The sequence below is a fragment of the Sycon ciliatum genome, chromosome 12, assembly GCF_964019385.1.
Source record: "Sycon ciliatum chromosome 12, ocSycCili1.1, whole genome shotgun sequence".
Classification (NCBI taxonomy): Eukaryota; Metazoa; Porifera; class Calcarea; order Leucosolenida; family Sycettidae; genus Sycon; species Sycon ciliatum.
The window spans coordinates 27,473,431-27,490,930 of NC_088654.1; the positions used below are offsets into that span (position 1 = coordinate 27,473,431).

The following is a 17,500-nucleotide window of genomic DNA, read 5'->3' on the forward strand; positions in this document are numbered from 1 at the left end:
ACGCATAATTATGTGATCACATGTGTAGAGCCTGATTTATATGCATTTCGTGTACAGGCAATGCTCTGCTATGCGGATGGCGATACTACAGTCAAACCTCGCTTAACCGCACACATCCGTTTTCCACAAAACAATATCCGGATAGGCGAGGGAACCGGATAATCGAACACACATACTGCATGTATGCATGGCATATGCTGTAAAGTGGTGACCAAAAATTTTCTTCCGGATGGCAAGGGATCCAGATAAACAAGGACCGGATAAGCGAGGTCTGACTGTAGTGCGATTGCCCATGGAGCTAACAACTTGAGATCAAGTCAGCTTTGTCACCGCGATCTATTCTCAGTTGTGCCTTGCTTTTCATTGGGGACCCGGGTGATGCATAGCATAGTGGCTGTTTGCACGTTCTTCATGCTGATCTCTTCTTTTCTGATGTGTTGTGTGTGTGTGCGTGTGTCTGCATGTGTGTGTGTGTGTGTGTGTGTGTGTGTGTGTGTGTGTACGTATGTCCGTACAGGCATACTTGCATGCCAACAAGATCATTCATCGCGACTTGACATCCAACAACTGTATGATTAGAACGGTAAGCCTGTCTGTGTGCGTGTGTGCACGTTTGTATGGGTATGTACATGCGTGTACGTGTGTTTGTGTGTTGGGTGTGTGTGTGTGGGGAGGGGAGTATGGTTTGCTCTTTCCATACATGCATTTCAACGATCATCAGACAGCGGCATTAGTCTGGCGGTCTGTCAGGTCGTTGAAATGCGTTACCATTGAAAGTACAGCTACATAGCCTTTTGTCTCTGTTGTACCGGTGTGTGTATACTGCTCATTTAGCAAACTTCACTTCTCAACTCCAAACTCCTAAAACGGTCTCTTCACTGCGATTCAATTTAAAATTTACATTACACCAAATTTTCGGGCCAGGCCCATCATCAGGCTACAGTCAGACCTCGCTTATCCGGTCCTCTTTTATCCGGATCCCTCGCCATCCGGAAGAAAATAGCTGGTTACAGATTTACAGCATACGTAATGCATCCGACATAACTGGTGTTCAGTTATCCGGTTCCCTCGCCTATCCGGATATTTTTGTGGAAAACGGATGTGTGTGGTTAAGCGAGGTCTGACTGTAATGAACATTAGAAAAGTGTATACTACTGTGTATGTTTGGTGCATTGAACACTCTGCTTGCAGCTGCCTGCTGCCTCGACCAGCCTTGTTTGTGTATTGTATGAAAATGTTCCTGTTGCTGCTGCATGTGTGTGTGTGTGTGTGTGTGTGTGTGTGTGTGTGTGTGTGTGTGTGTGTGTGTGTGTGTGTGTGTGTGTGTGTGTGTGTGTGTGTGTGTGTGTGTGTGTGTGTGTGTGTGTGTGTGTGTGTGTGTGTGTGTGTGTGTGTGTGTGTGTGTGTGTGTGTGTGTGTGTGTGTGTGTGTGTGTTAACAGGATGACAGTGTGGTGGTGGGGGACTTTGGATTAGCTAAAGTACTGGCTGGCAAAGACCCAAAGTAAGTATTTGAAGTACTCAGAGTCTACTGCCATTCTCCTCAAACCCATCCCATGCTGGCTTTTGAGAGTCAGCAGCACCAGCAGCATCATCAGCATTGCAGTGTGTTTGGCTTGTGTACATGTGTGTACCTATAGAGCTTTTTCAGCTTGGACCAACAGTCACTTTTTGGGATCACGCGCGAGAATTTGTTTGTATCGCTGGTGAACAGGGGAAGCCCAGTTCACGTCCACTTTGTGTGGGAATGGACGCATGAAGCTGAAAGCAGCAGTAGAATGGCGCTCCACTTGATGTCTGACACTCGTGTTGAGTCAGAGCAGTTGCCAGGAAGCCCTTCCATGGCTTGGGCGGTAAAAGAACAAGCTTCAGAATCGCTGCAAGCGCTGGTGGAGACGAACCTGCCACATTTCGTATACTTTTCAATGCGTTTGAGTCTTTTGACATGCGACCTGTTCACCACTATCTTGGGGTGAGTGCCGGTGGCGAGCATGGTGCCCCATTCTGGAAAAAGCTATATACTAGAGAGGTTCCGCATAACGTAATTATGTGAGTAAAAAACGTAGTCGATCTACGGAAAGTCTTACGGAAACTGCATGTGTTCCGCCATACGGAGTTTTCAAATCACGTAGCTGCCCTTGGCAACTCCGAACGCAGCAGTGTACGACCAGATCAACCTGGGGTGCGAGTCTTAATTTGTACCCCAATCCACTTACGGACCAGCTACGTTATCACAGCCCTATCTACGTACTCTACGTAGACAACTTTCCGTAAGTGGAGTGCAAACTCGCGAATTCACGGGTGAATTGGTTGGGGCGGCAATGCCGCTGTGTGTTTATATGCATGAGTGGGTGGATAGGGTTGCAATGTCCCTGTGTGTTTATATACATGAGTGGGTGGATGGGGTTGCAATGTCCACTGTGTGTTTATATGCATGAGTGGGTGGATGGGGCGGCAATGTCCCTGTGTGTTTGTATGCAGGAGTGCATGTGTGGCTGAGTGTAGACATGCTGACGTGTGTTTGTTCTTGTTTGCTTGTCGTCCTTACACTACAGTCAGTCGCAGGTTGTTGGCTCAGCGTATTGGATGGCTCCGGAGATGATGCGGGGCAAGGGTTACGACTATCGCGCCGATATCTTCTCATTCGGAATCATCACATGCGAGGTAGGATTCTGCTGTGTGTATGGGTGTGTGTGTCTGTGTGTCTGTGTATGGGTGTGTGTCTGTGTATGGGTGTGTCTGTGTATGGGTGTGTGTCTGTGTATGGGTGTGTCTGTGTATGGGTGTGTCTGTGTGTTAGAATTTTTCTGCTGTTTACTGTAGTTTTATTCCAAGCCCTACATGGCTGAAACAGCCAACGACCACTTTGCGTGGCGGTTGCAGGGTTTTTTTATAACTGACCCTGGCTGGTTTCCAAGTCAAGGCATCAGTGCACTTTACTCCATGGCTAAACTGCATCTCCTTCGTTACCATGGTTACTCTCATACTTTGTGATGTACAGTCAACTTGGCTAATAACGACTGCGGATATAACGACAATTCGCGAATAACGACAGAATTTCCATGCCCAGAGCAAAGTCCATACTACCTGTATACATATAATGAGACTTCGGGTATAACGACACTTGGCGAATAAGGACACTTTTCTGATGCTCGGCCGAGTGTCGTTATACGCAAAGTTGACTGTATATCTTCAACCTGATCCGTATGTCATGCTCGTGCTTGGTTTGCTTTGTGACAACTGCTCTGGCTGTGTTGCTTGCCCATTCCAAGCAATACATGGCTGAAACAGCCAATGACCACTTTGCGTGGCGATTGCAGGGTTTCTATAACTGACCCTGGTTGGTTTCCAAGTCAAGGCATCGGCGCACTTTACTTTGCTTTGTCACAACTGCTCTGGCTGTGTTGCTTGTTGCTGTCCATGTGTGTACCAGCTGATTGGGCGCATATCTGCAGACCCTGATGAGATGCCCAGGACGATGGTGAGTCTGGTGTGTGTGTGTGTGTGTATTTGTATGTTTGTATGTTTGTGTGTCTGTTCATCTGCGCTAGCAAGAGTACATAACCCCCCAAGAGTGTGCAACTCCAGCTACCGTAAAAGCCCGTGTATAGGCCCCGTGCGTATAGAATAGCAGCCTCGATTTCCTGGGCGTATACAAGGGCACGGGCGTTATTTCGGAACCGGGCGTACACTTGGAATAGGGATAGCAGTAAGTATTGGGTATCAGTACCTGTACATGTACAGTCAGACCTCGTTTATCCGGTCCTCGTTTATCCGGATCCCTCGCCATCCGGAAGAAAATCGCTGGTTACCGATGTGCAGCATATGTTATGCATACAACATAACCGGACCTTGCGATCCGCATACCGGTGCATGATTTTGTGTACAAACTGGTTAAAATGTGTACAAAAAGCTTCGTCGTATCCAGTTGCATGTGGCTGGCTAGCGCTTGCAGAAGCTAGTATCAGGGAGTTGTACAAGCAAATGAGGTCCTTGACCTGCTGGGTGTACGCGGACAGCACTCAGTTGCATGCACTTGTCATTTTTCTCGCTTGTTTTACATACTGGGCACGCTAGTTGTACTGCATAGGACCTGTCTACATGTATGTACGATGTCACTGCTTTTGACATGCCACATGCATGTACAGTATGTGTGTTCAGTTATTCGGTTACCTCGCCTATCCGGATTTTTTTGTGGAAAACAGATGTGTGCGGTTAAGCGAGGTCTGACTGTACTGGTGTTTCCGGCATACCTGGGCGTATACATGGGCATGGGTGCTATTTTGAAACAAAAGTGTTGACTTCCCCTGACTGGGCGTGTACACGGAGGGTGGGCGTAATTTTGAGTGGGCATATGCAGGGGCTTTTACGGTCTGGGGTTTGCGACGGCAGAACTTCACATCGTGTGACGAACCCGTACACATTATTTGCTCTCTGTGTATGATAGATACAGGGTTGCACGCAACCCTGCTTTGGGTTCAAGTCTCTTGTGGTCACTTTGCACTGTTTGCGAGCATAACCTAAAACATGTCACGTGATGTGAAGTTCTGCGGTCGCAGCATTGTATAGAGGTCATATAGGCAGTTGCACACTCTCGATGGGTATGTACTCTTGGCGCTAGTCAATGCACTGCACCGCTGCTAAGTAGTGATATGGCGTGCTGTCGGCCTTGCTTCAACTGTACACATCTTAAGGTGCAATGACATCACCATCACCATGAGTATGATGTGATTCTTGCATGATCACCATGAGTATGATGTCATTCTTGCATGATCCTAGTGGTGAAACGAATATGAAAACCCAGTAGCCGAATATTCTTCGGCTTAACGAACGAACGACCGAATATTCTTTCGTTAACACGGATGACATCACATGCCCTCCTCTCAGTCATTTTATTGGATATTGTCACTACTTCGAAGTATTATTAGGCATGACGAACGAAGGCATATATTTCTCCATCATTTCTAGGTCATTTTTCACAAAAATCCCCAGCTGAAGTGCCTTTCACAGGCTCAAAAAACAGCTTGAGACGTGATTTTCGTTCGAGTGCCATACCTCTCCTCCAGGACCTCGGATTGCGTTTGGGTGGCTTCTAAACAACAGAGGAGAGTTTGCTAATGCCGATAGATCTTTCAATGAAGCGATTCGGTCAAGTATTCACGAAGTTTTGAAAGTTTGAAGTCGCCCGGTTGATTCTGCATGCCGGGTTAACGAATATTCGCCATGAGAAATATTCGTTCGAATGTGTCAAACCGAACGAATATTCGAACATTCGGTATATTCGTTTCACCACTAATGATCACCATGAGTATGATGTCATTCTTGCATGATCACCATGGGTATGGTGTCATTCTTGCATGATCACCATTGATATGATGTCATTCTTGCACGATGACCATGGGTATGATGTCATGCTGGACATGCCCATTTCATTGAACTTGAAGTATGGCTGTTGCTGTGTACGAATTGTGCAGGAGTTTGGTCTGGATGACAAGGCATTCAGGTCTCAATTCCTTGGACAGTTTCCAGCGCAGGTGTTTGATGTGCCAGTTATGTGCTGCCAACTGGATCCTATGGCTAGGTGAGATATCGTCGTCTGTGTCACAGTGTGTGTGTGTGTGTGTGTGTGTGTCTCTCTCTCTCTCTCTCTCTCTCTCTCTCTCTCTCTCTCTCTCTCTCTCTCTCTCTCTCTCTCTCTCTCTCTCTCTCTCTCTCCTGCGGTTCATGTGTGCCCAAACGCCGCTCAGGCTTTCACAAAAGACAGCAATTTGACTCGTATTGTCGAGTACATGTACTAATTGTTTGACCCCGCTAGTCAAAGTGACTGGCATGTACGCTGGTACACGCCTGATACGCGCTGAAACTTCCAACCTGTTGGAATTTCCATTTCGGCGCGTTTCCGTACGCATGGCGCCCTGAACGCCAGCAAAAAATATGCACAAACGCGTGGTTTCACGCGTACACACGCCAGTTGTGAACACAGCTTTAGAGTGCACTGACTTTTGTTTATGTCTTTTGTCTTCTCTTTATCTCGGCTTTTGCCTGTGCGTACGTTTGCACCTGCACATCTATGTCCGTGTGTGTGCGTGTGTCCATCAACCTGTCTGTCTGTTTGTCTGTGTCCGTAGACCACTGTTTCCCACCATTGAAGCCTACTTGAATGCGCTGACAACAGCCATCGAGAACGGTGCCATATTCCGGCAGCCGTTTGATGCGTTCGTGAAAGCGTACGAATCGGTGGTTAGCTAGTTGACGAAGACTGCGCCCCAGAACACCGTCTGACACTGACTACGGTTAGTTGAAACATACTGCCAAGGTTGAAGAGTGTTGTCTTGATCAATGTGTCGCTTGCAACATGCTCCATCGCACGATGGAGGGAACACACGCGTCTGCGTACGTGCCTGCTCTCGAACGCCATTGCAGGCAGACAGTGCAAGCTGCCATCTGTCCAGATGCGCACGGGTGTCCATGTCGTCTAGTCTGTGCATGCGCAAAGCACATGCACGCATACACACTCGCGCACACACACACACACAGACATATGCATGTGTATGTGCATGTGCGGAGTGAGCTTGAGTGGCAAGATTAGATGGCCGGTGGTCAGCTAAGACGAACAGTTGCTCGCTTTCCAACACTTACACCACAGCAGGGTCTCTTCTGCCCAGCCTGTCTCGCTCTTCTGCTTCAGTAACAACTGGCCGTTGGTCACTGTGTGTTGCCATGGTAGTGCCCGTGGCAACAGTGTGCATAGTGGTGATCGCCGCTCTACTCAACCTAGACTATGATAGTCATACCACTGTGGCCGCTGTCACTGCAGATTCCAAGGATGCCGCGTCCATGTCGGAACTGTCCTGTCACCATGGCAATTTGGTCGTGTGACACTCATGCCGTACGCACACGCGTGCGCGCGTGCGGACACTTAGCGCGTGGCCTTTTTTTGTTTACGATTTTTTAACAGCTTTTATTACTAACCGCTTGCCTATCAGCTTTGCCTCGGTTTATGTCAGTGCACATAGAGATTGACACATAGCCATCTACATCCCCATAGCCATCCCCATCCCCATAGCCTTTCATATAGTCATCCACATCTATATAGAGAGAGATTATTAGTTTTTAGCAACTTATCAATCCTGAGCTACAGTTGGCAAACATCTTCTTTTTTTCCGAGTGAGTTTGTGAGTGAGAGTGAGTGAGTGAGTGAGTGTGAGAGAGAGAGAGAGAGAGAGAGAGAGAGAGAGAGAGAGAGAGAGAGAGAGAGAGAGAGAGATTGTCTGAGAGATAGTTTCTTACTTACTCGCTATAATATATATTTTATTGCAGCAGCCAACCCAAACGAGACCTTAGAAGAGTTTCACAAACCCATGCATGTCTCTCGCTGAGTTCAATAACGTATCCGCAGCTATGAATGGTTATACATTGTATATTTTTGCTTGTGCTGTCTTTCGCTTTCGTTTGCTCTTCTCTTTGTGTTCTCATTTTCTCTTCGCTTGATCCGTTTCCACGGGGCATCATGTGACCCGCATACTGTCCTATCTGCCGTCTTCCCGTCGTGATGTGTTCGTGCATGTATGCACAATTGCACACTTATTCAAGTACTATACTGTCGTGTGCACTCGCTGTTTACACTTCACAGGCTTGGCTGACGATTTTCGCTCGTTGTTTTTTTCTTTCCTTTCTCGCATTTTTGAGCGATTTTTGACCTGACCTGGGGCTTGTCCGGGTTTTCCAGGGCAGTCTGGAATTTTTTCTCTATCAACTTTTACCTCTATTTTGTTAGTAGCATCCACTATTCTGCATGCTCCTAGTTGCATTGTGGGATTCGCTGCAGTCTGGAAACTTTGAACCATCCTCCGTAAATCTGTTCGATTTATGAACTTATAATAGTAATAGTACATATCTGTGTGCGTGCTATTGTGTGTTTGTGTGCGTGCTATTGTGTGTTTGTGTCCATGCTATTGTGTGTGTGTTTGTGTGCATGCTATTGTGTGTGTGTGTGTGTGTGTGGACAGCGTGGAGTGGCAACATCTGGGGACATGACACGTGCCACTTGAGCATGAAACGGTGTGGGTTTCACTCCTGTCCTGTCCATTCCGCTCATCCTGGCATTGGTACACCGTACGGGACTGGACTGTCGTCTACTAGTATGCCGTGCTCACCGGTCAAACATGACTACTGAAGTAGTTGCATAGACGCAGATCATGTGTGTAGTATGTTTGCTCAGGCAGATACACATGTCCGCAACAAATTCTCAGCTCACAGTGTCCGCCCACATGGCCACAGCGCAGAGTTTCATTCAAACATGTTTCTTGCCTGTGTGTATAGTCGTGAGCGATGCCGCAGTCTTGGTTGCAACCAAGAGTACGCAGCCCCCCCCCCCCCCCCCCCCCCAGAGTGTACATGTACCTGGGATGAGTTGGTGTCTCGGTGAAATTCCGGGATTACATGTACAGTACATCGTGTTAGCCATGAAGCCATGTAGCCATGTAGTGCAGGATCTAAACCAGTTTTTGTTTTGGATACAATGTCATGTAGCGGTCAATCATTGATAACATTGAACATTGCGTGCGCAGTAAATCAAAGCAGGTTTTTACCGTATTATCTCTAATATAAGCACAGTCTCCAATAATAGCACGTCTCCAATAATAGAACACCTTGGGGCGGCATTCAAAAAATAAAGTGCTCAGTCTCCATTATAAGCACACTGTGTAAATTCATTATCTGTACCGGCGAAAAAAACCCTGAAATGTGTGTGTCTGACATGAATTTGGCATGGAAACATGCCTCTGAAATGAGGTTGAAATAATAATGGAACAGTCTCCAATAAAGGAACGTCTCCATTAATAGCACGGGGCGGAGGTACATTGAAAAAATAAAGGACCGTGCTTATATTAGAGATAATACGGTATCTGCACAGCTGCAGCTCAGCTGTACGCAACTCAGGGGCGTGCTCGGCTCCCCTTCCAGACAACAGCAATTTTCAAAAGGTCGTACCGGTGACATCATACACAGATTGTACATGTATGTCATCAAGAATGAACACAGTACAGCATCATATCAATTTTTTCAAAATAAAGGATGAAAACTTTACAAATCTTTAAAAACCAATCCGTCGACGGCACTGCCAGGCAGGCTGATGCAAACACGTATTGTACCGATATAGCTAAGAATAATCGCAACACTAGTTGACGTATCTGGACAGGATTCGGCGAGGAGAGCGTCGAAAGAACAGCTCCAGCACCTCATCTGTGCAGTGTGGATGTGCTCCCGCGAGGTCGGGCTTTCCGCAATACATTGGTGACTTTTCAAAACCCCGGTCGAAATATTTTGGGGGGTGCACTTGCCCCCTGTGCCCCTCGCCGAGCACGCCCCTGCAACTAAGCCACTTCCCACACTGGACCCACAGCTTATATGCACCGACTATGATGTAACTAGGACTATGATGTAACTAGGACTATGATGTAACTAGGACTATGATGTAACTAGGACTATGATGTAACTAGGACTATGATGTAACTAGGACTATGATCAAGAGTACACATAACCTTAACCCCCCAGAGTGTGTAACGCCCGATCCAGCTCTGCATAGGGTCTTGGTCGAGCGAAATCGGATCTTCTGATGTCATGCGTACACTCCACACCAGCGCAAGGCCGGTCTCGAGGCAGGGCACCGTTGTTTTTGATCCGAGAGTACCCGCGACTCCCCGGGTTCCCCTCGGATGTGTACGGTATTATGACGCAAAGCTCCGATTACGCTCGACCAAGACCCGATGCAGAGCTGAATCAGGCGTTGCACACTCTGGGGGGTTATGTACTCTTGCCATGATGTCATCCCGGAATTTCGCCTGGTGACAAGACTAGACACCCATATATGGCCATGCAGATAACAGTCACACGCTGCACACTCTGGGTGTCATGTACTCTTGACGTCTTGTTAGCAAGCAAGGAATTGTTACCTCTCGGCCGTGCCAGTCTGCCTGAACACCAGCAGCACAACCTGTTGCAATACACATACATCATCATGAAATAATATTATTGATAATGTACGAGTACCGGTACTACCGAAGTCCATGTGGCTATCCACCAACATGACGTCAACGGTCTCCACCATACATACTGACATAGTGGTGTGTTACGTACAGGCAAGACGAGTGCATGAAGATGTTGATACACTCTTGGTACTGCCAAGAGTCCATGCACTCCTGGTACTTGAGAGGTTCTGCACAACGAAAATTCGAACGAAGTTTCGCAACAGGCCTTGCGAAAATGTGTACGAATTTTCGCACGAACTTTGTGTTCTGCACTTTTTCGTAGTTTGCACGCGCCAACGGTGCACGTACGACATGACCCAATCTCACGAAACTTCCTACGAAAGTTCATTTCGCGTTCCCTGCAAGTTTCGCGTCCAAAGTTGCAAAAGTTCGTGCGAAGTTTCTCACTTCGTGACGTAGAGCGAAAGTTCGTACACATTTTCGTTTTGCAGAACCTCTCTACTGGCAAGAGTCCATGCACTCTTGGTACTCAGTGGTGATAGTAAGAGTTTATAACCCCCAAGGGTTATGAACTCTTGGTGATAGACAACAACAGTGCTAGTATTATTACTACTTTTTTATGATTTTTATTTATTTAGAAAACATCTCCTGGCACGTCAAAAGACGGCCAATTAATCGGTTGAGATGAAGGGCGAGAGCCAACCATTGATAGCCTGTGTGTTGATAACTAACTTGATAGACTGTGTGTTGATAGACAACCACACTGTCCATGTACTCCAGTACGTCGGTTATTTCAGGTGCTTGCTGCATGTCATCGCCGCTCTCTGCAGTTTCTCTCCTGGATACTGCGCTGCTCTCGTCAACGATCAAAATCAAAATCAAACTCCGCTATCCTCTAAACAAAGTCAAAGGTTGTGGTATCTACAAGACGTAGTAGTATTGTTTCCTATTGTGCTGAGTGGCCAGTGACCATGGTGACTTTCCTTTACAACAAAAAATTTAAATGCTTGCTTCAGACTTCAGTGCAGTATGATTATGAACAGGGAGTCGTCAAATACCGTATTTGACGACTCCCTGATTATGAATGTACAATCTGATCTGATAGTCACATCACTGCTCATCAGTGCAAGTGCGATGCCGCGCCGATGGTGCGCGGTGCTGTGCTGTTTTGAGGATTTGATTTTTGAAGCTGTCACGGAACTGAAATCTTCGGCCCCCGTGCAAGGCGCCAGCGCAGGATTTGGCGTACTTCGCCATGGCGACGCGCAGGGTAGCTAACGTATCACCTGGCAACGGCGTCAAAAAGCCGAAGCAAAAATTCAGAGATTCGGTATCGTTATCGCGATATATGCGCTTGTCGATTCTCACTCTCACTTCTCAGCTCAGCTCCACTCAGTACCGAGAGGAACAGTTCAAAACCCCTTTCGCCATTGCCGCTTTCTGAGAACTCTGTTAGTCCGGTCAAGAAACTAGGTCAGCTCAGAATATTTTAGGTTACCGAGGGGCGACGGCTGCAGTTTATTTCAGGCGGCTTTCAGACTGGTAATCAATTTCTGCATAGAGATTTTGACCTACCCCGCACTAAAAACAAAGTTGAGAACATTATCGTAGAATTTCTGAGTTCCTTGCATTTTTTTGTTTTAGAGCAGCTGCTGCGAGTTGAGTATCGATAGGAGAGCGTTCCTTGTAGGCGACGAGCAGTCGATAACGTCCGTGTGTTTGCTTGTGCTGCCGGGTGCCGGGAAGTTGCCGCAACGCCACAGTCATGTTCAAAAACACGTTTCAGTCGGGCTTCCTGTCCATTCTGTACAGCATAGGTAGCAAGCCGCTGATGATCTGGGACAAGAAAGTACGCAACGGGCACATCAAGCGCATCACGGACCAGGACATCCAGTCGCTGGTGCTGGAGATCATGGGCACCAATGTCAGTACTACGTTCATCACGTGTCCGCCCGACCCCAAGGCTGTGCTGGGCATCAAACTGCCATTTCTGGTGATGATCATCAAGAACCTACGCAAGTACTTCACGTTCGAAGTTCAGGTGGTGGACGACAAGAACGTGAACCGGCGTTTCCGCGCGAGCAACTACCAGAGCTCTACGCGCGTCAAGCCGTTCATCTGCACCATGCCCATGCGGCTAGACGACGGCTGGAATCAGATCCAGTTCAACCTGTCGGACTTCACGCGCCGCGCGTACGGCACCAACTACATCGAGACGGTGCGCGTGCAGATACACGCCAACTGCCGCATTCGCCGCGTCTACTTCAGCGATCGGCTGTATAGTGAGGATGAGCTTCCGGCCGAGTTCAAGCTCTATCTGCCCATGCAGAACAAAGCGAAAGCGGCGGCCGCTGCAACGGCTGCAGCCAGCGGACCGTGATGTGGCGCGTCGTGACACGTTGGGCCGTACCACACGCGAGCGCAGGTCAGTTTTGCTGCGCGCCCATCTAAGGTAGTAAGGAGGCGCAGGCTGCATTGCGCTGCGTGATGCTGCGCATGCCCGGGTGTGGTCGGTGTGTGTGTGGGACAGGTCAGCTGGCATCTTCGTGAGCGCAATAGACATGTGTAGACGTGTGTGTGTGCGCGTGCATGCGCACTCGCATCTGTGCGCGTGCGTGTGTGTGTCCAAACATCATAGGTGTGGCCGCTGCATCGAGCAGCATAGCTGTACAGCTGAACCGCTTGAGTTGTGCACACCACTCCCCTAGTTAGTACTGTCTTCTGTGTTTTTGTTGTTATGCGTCGAAAGACTGAGACGTGAGCGAAACGGACCGACGCTTCAAATCATAATTCTTTATCCAATACGACATCTTCACGAGATTTTTTTATCCTATTTCCCGAAGAAAATTTCCTCCCCTACGACTGAAACTCATAATAATATTATAGTCATTTGTAGTTGATGGCATGCATTCAGTCTCCAGTGCTCCCATGAATTCAGTTTGTGTTGACCAACCCTACATGGTCCTGGTGCATCAGCCCTATCGGTCTAGTTTAGATAACAAACGTAGCAACTTAACCGCACAAAATATACTTCTACTTCTACATTGTATGTATTCTCTCCGGCAGCGCCGAGTGGGGTTTTTGTCGAAAGCGACACAACTCTCTCTCTCTCTCTCTCTCTCTCTCTCTCTCTCCCCTCCCCTCCCCTCCCCGTTCTAGGTAGTTCTCTTGTGTGTAATAGCTATTTCTTGCCGTGTGTTCATGCCCTAAGATAGTGTCAAGAAAGCCCGTGGCATGTCATTGACAACGTCAGACTTTTCTCCTACGTGTATTTGTGGTTTTTGGTTGCTCTCTCCCAGCTCTGCTACCCCCAGCTCTGCTACCCCCAGCTCTGCTCTCTCCTAGCTCTGCTACCCCCAGCTCTGCTGCCCCCAGCTCTGCTACCCCCAGCTCTGTACATACGGTTTAGAGTTTTTGTGTTTTTGTTTTTTCAAATATTTTTGAGTATTTTTATCGGTGATGATGGTGATGAATTTTCCTGTTTTGGTCAGGACTTCAGAAATCTATTTGAAGGATTATTGGCTTCTCTGTAAAAAGCTGTTCCATGTATCTGATGGGTTTCACTGAGATGTTGCGCTGTGGGTTTTGGGGGAGTGTTCTCTTGTGTGTGTCCGTGTGTGTGTGCGTGTGTGTGTCTGTCTTTCTGTTCATGCGTGATGGGTTTCACTGAGATGTTGCGCTGTGGGTTTTGGGGGAGTGTTCTCTTGTGTGTGTCCGTGTGTGTGTGCGTGTGTGTGTCTGTCTTTCTGTTCATGCGTGTGTGTGTGTGTGCGCGCGCGCTCATCCGCCCATAACCTGGGGTTTCATAGGCCCAGTGTCGACCGGAGATCCCGTGGACTGACTGGCCCAAGATCTGCATGCAGTGTGATGTAGAGGGCATGCATCGATTACATCATCATTTGACATTTTCAGATGATTATGTACAGTTGTGCTCGGTGAAATCCGACCCGAAGTGCGTATCTGGCGTCCTGAACCCGTACGGCCGGCCCTTGACGCCCTGGAAGTGGTGCCAACGCGACGTTACGTACAGTCATGTCCGAGCACAGTGATGTAATCGGAACTGGGCCAGGGCGGGGTGCCATGCAGCTTTGCACGTGGGTTTGGACTTCAGTGAGCGCAACTATGTATGAGTACTGTACTGTGTGTCTGTAGTACGAGAGTTGCTGAACTGTGACATCACCACAACACCACCACATGCATACTGCACTGGTTTGCAACTTGCTACTCACAGTTATAACAATATAAATACAATCATGTACAGCTGTTTTGCGATGATGTCAACAGCTTATAAATATACAATGCTGGCAACTGAAATCCGACCCCCCTACTTGCGGTGCGTCCACATTCAGACTATCGGTCTCTGTTTCGTAGTTTTACCATTCCGCGTTGGGTCTTGGCGATGTGAGCGCACCGCTCAGGGGTTGGATTTCAGTTGCTAGCACTATATGTGTCAGCATGTGTTGCATGTTTGATGACGTGTGGCATGTCTTGGAGTATCGCAGCGGCACTGTACGTACAATACTGGTGCAGTAAAACAGTTTGGTAGAAAGTGCTCGGATATAACGTACCGTAAAGTCTTGTGTAAAAGCCGCGGCTTCTATGACTTTCTTGGTGAAATTTTGCAGGCTTCTATATGAGACAGGCTTCTATACAAGACAGGTATTTCTATGTATGTCAACACTAAAACCAGGCTTATGTGTGATTTGATGGGCCCAAAATTGCGGCTGCTATTCGAGGACGGCTTCTATTCAAGTGCGGCTTTTATACAAGACTTTACGGCAGTCCGGGTTAAACATACTCCAGCTATAACATACTCTGGATATAACCTACTCTGGATATAACATACTCTGGATATAACATACTCGGGATATAACATACTCGGGATATAACATACTCTGGATATAACATACACTGTATACCGTAAGCGTAACGTCTTGTGTAAAAGTCGCACTTGAATAGAAGCCGCAATTTTGGGCCCATCAAATCACACATAAGGCCACCCTTTGTTAATTCATTGTTTAACGTCCTTTTTTTCGCGAAAAGGTACGCGGGAGGGCGGAAAAAAAACAAAAGCCCATTGCAAAAACTGGAAACCCCAATCAAACATTTTGACCAGTAAAGCATGTGATATATACAATATTTCTGGGTCTAACGGCACTTGCAGGCATAGAACAACACTCTTTGATGGTACATTGGAGCACATGCCTGATGAATCCAACAAAACAGGTACATAGCATGGAGTTAGCATGTCATGAATTCATTACATCTGGATTTTTACTAGGACACACACCGTACGATATTTAAAAGCCAACAAAAAAAGAAAAAGAACACAAGACAAAGTCATGCCCGGGAGGCAAGATTATAAGTTTAAGGTCATGATCGGCACACTGTGAAACTACACAATCATGTATTTACAACTTCGCATATTATTGGTACTACTACTTTCTTGTGTTTTTTTTTCCGGTCGGAGGCAAAAAGGTACGCGGGCGCGGACGTTAAACAACGAAAAAAGAAAGGGTGGCCTAAGCCTGGTTTTGGTGTTGACATACACAGAAATACCTGTCTCATAATTATAGAAGCCTGCAAAATTTCACCAAGAAAGTCATAGAAGCCGCGGCTTTTATACAAAACTTTACGGTAGGGTTTACCGGGTGTTAGCGGCCGTCGTGAGTTCCCTTCGGGAACGGACACGATAATTTCCTTTTTTTTACGGTACATGTAACATATTCTGGATATAACATTCTCCGGACATAACGTACTTTTCTCTTTGCATTGGACACACACACATCATGTGACACATGTACACAGTCGACTCCACTCATAAGAAACTCGCATGTAGCGAAATTCGTGATAATAGCGACCCCTTGTCCCTGTCCCTGTTTGAATCCATACAAAATTGATCCTTTGTAGCAAACAGTTTTCGTCACGGTCTAACAAGACCGTGAGTGATCTTTTGGGGTCGCATGCCCCCCCCCCCCCCCGCCGTCGGCAGGGGTGTCGGACATAGTACGGCTGCGACCGTGTTGACCATACCACTGCGGGGCACTGCGGGGCACTGGCACTGTTTGCCGCAGGTACCGCCATGAATCAATATAATACACTGATTTGGGCTCTAAATTGCAAACCATTTCGGTTCAGCCACATCCCCCCCCCTTCACGAGTAAATTGTACTTCAGATGTCTGACCGTACAGTAAAACCTGTCAAGGCGACCACTCGGATAAGGCGACCACCTGTCCCAGACGACCACTGTTACCAGTCTGTATACCCAGGACCAAGGGCCTAGGGATGCTATTTCCAGTCAAATGGCACAGGATAAGTAGACCACCTGGTTACAGAGACCACACTTTGAAGGTCCCTTAAGCAGTTGTTTTGGACAGATAGTAGTAGTAGTAGTATTTTATTATTTTGTTATAGGGAAATCCCTACAGACGTTGCCGTCTTTTTACAGGGAACCCTAAGACTTTGTGCTCTTTGCAGAGCGAAATGAAAGCGGATGGTTGATCAGCTTGGCGACACAACATACAATGTAGGCAGAGAATTCCACCGATCAGCGCCAAGGAAAGAAACAGAGAACATGCCATATCTAGTTTTAGCAGCAGGCAAAGAAATAGACGAGACGGTTTCACTGTACATGTACATGTACGTGACTGTATCACACTAAAATACCTTCCCACGCCGCATGTACATCTACACCAAGTGCACTCATATATTGCCTTTGGGTCACATGACAGTCGTGACGTGTTACCATGGTTACATGTGTGGCCAGTTTGAGTGCATTTCCGTTATAACGAACTTGGCTATAATAAAGAAATTAATAATAGAGAGGTATTAAATTCTCCTGCGCAGTGGTGTTCGTTATAACTATCAGGAGTGTTCGTTATATCAGGGGTCAACTGTGATGAAGTGCATGCACAATGGTGTTCGTTGTATCAGGGGTTGACTGTCTGCGGATGTACGAGACTGTTGGGTGATTCGCCGGCACATGAACCGTTATAGAATAACGGCTTTCGGGGAATCTCTTCTGGTGTTGTTCCTAAATAGGGTGTCTCAAGTTGAGGATTCACTTTTTAAAACATGCTTGCTCAGTAGTGTGCCATGCACTCCATGCACGCCCTGGATCAGCAGTGCATTCCACGCCCCGGTCTCCACTCTCCAGTACTGCAGTAGCTCACTTTGCCAGTACGGCAGTAGGCAGTAACCATGGGTTTGCTGTAGGCCTTGGCGGATAATGCCGGCAGAAAAATTGGCAGAATTCGGTACTTTTTCTGGTAAGTTTCATGCATGTTTGGTATGTGGATAAAGAAATGGAGCAGGATTCGAGGAACTGCACGCCATAAGGTTTGTATGGTTCTGCCAATTTCACTGCTTTTCGAGCAGAATCTGCCACCTTTTCGAGCATTATCCGCCAGGGCCTAGTTTGCTGCCTTGCAAAATAACACCCCAGCACTATCTTTAATTCGGCATACTTCTTCATCCCAACTTGAACTGGTAGATCTACCGTACAGCCCAGC

General features: G+C 47.4%; 2 protein-coding genes across 2 annotated transcripts in view; both read left to right on the forward strand.

Moving 5' to 3' along the window:
* The window catches only part of LOC135828195 (uncharacterized), a 22,015-nt gene extending 14,120 nt beyond the window's left edge, over positions 1-7,895 (forward strand). Inside the window, exons 12-17 of the mRNA XM_065340641.1 lie at positions 518-583; positions 1,442-1,503; positions 2,555-2,663; positions 3,433-3,480; positions 5,474-5,580; positions 6,128-7,895. Of these exons, the coding sequence (XP_065196713.1) occupies positions 518-583; positions 1,442-1,503; positions 2,555-2,663; positions 3,433-3,480; positions 5,474-5,580; positions 6,128-6,248 (513 nt within the window). The 3' untranslated portion in view covers positions 6,249-7,895. The remainder of the gene's footprint in view (positions 1-517; positions 584-1,441; positions 1,504-2,554; positions 2,664-3,432; positions 3,481-5,473; positions 5,581-6,127) is intronic.
* A 3,450-nt stretch (positions 7,896-11,345) lies between these two features.
* Positions 11,346-13,542, forward strand: LOC135828896 (cilia- and flagella-associated protein 20). Its single transcript, XM_065341329.1, has one exon. The coding sequence runs from the start codon at positions 11,754-11,756 to the stop codon at positions 12,366-12,368; it is 615 nt and encodes a 204-aa protein (XP_065197401.1). The 5' UTR covers positions 11,346-11,753; the 3' UTR covers positions 12,369-13,542.
* The last annotated feature ends 3,958 nt before the right edge of the window (positions 13,543-17,500 follow it).

Excerpts from the sequence above, each read along its gene's own strand:
- LOC135828896 (XM_065341329.1), top strand. The coding sequence starts at position 11,754 with ATGTTCAAAAACACGTTTCAGTCGGGCTTCCTGTCCATTCTGTACAGC.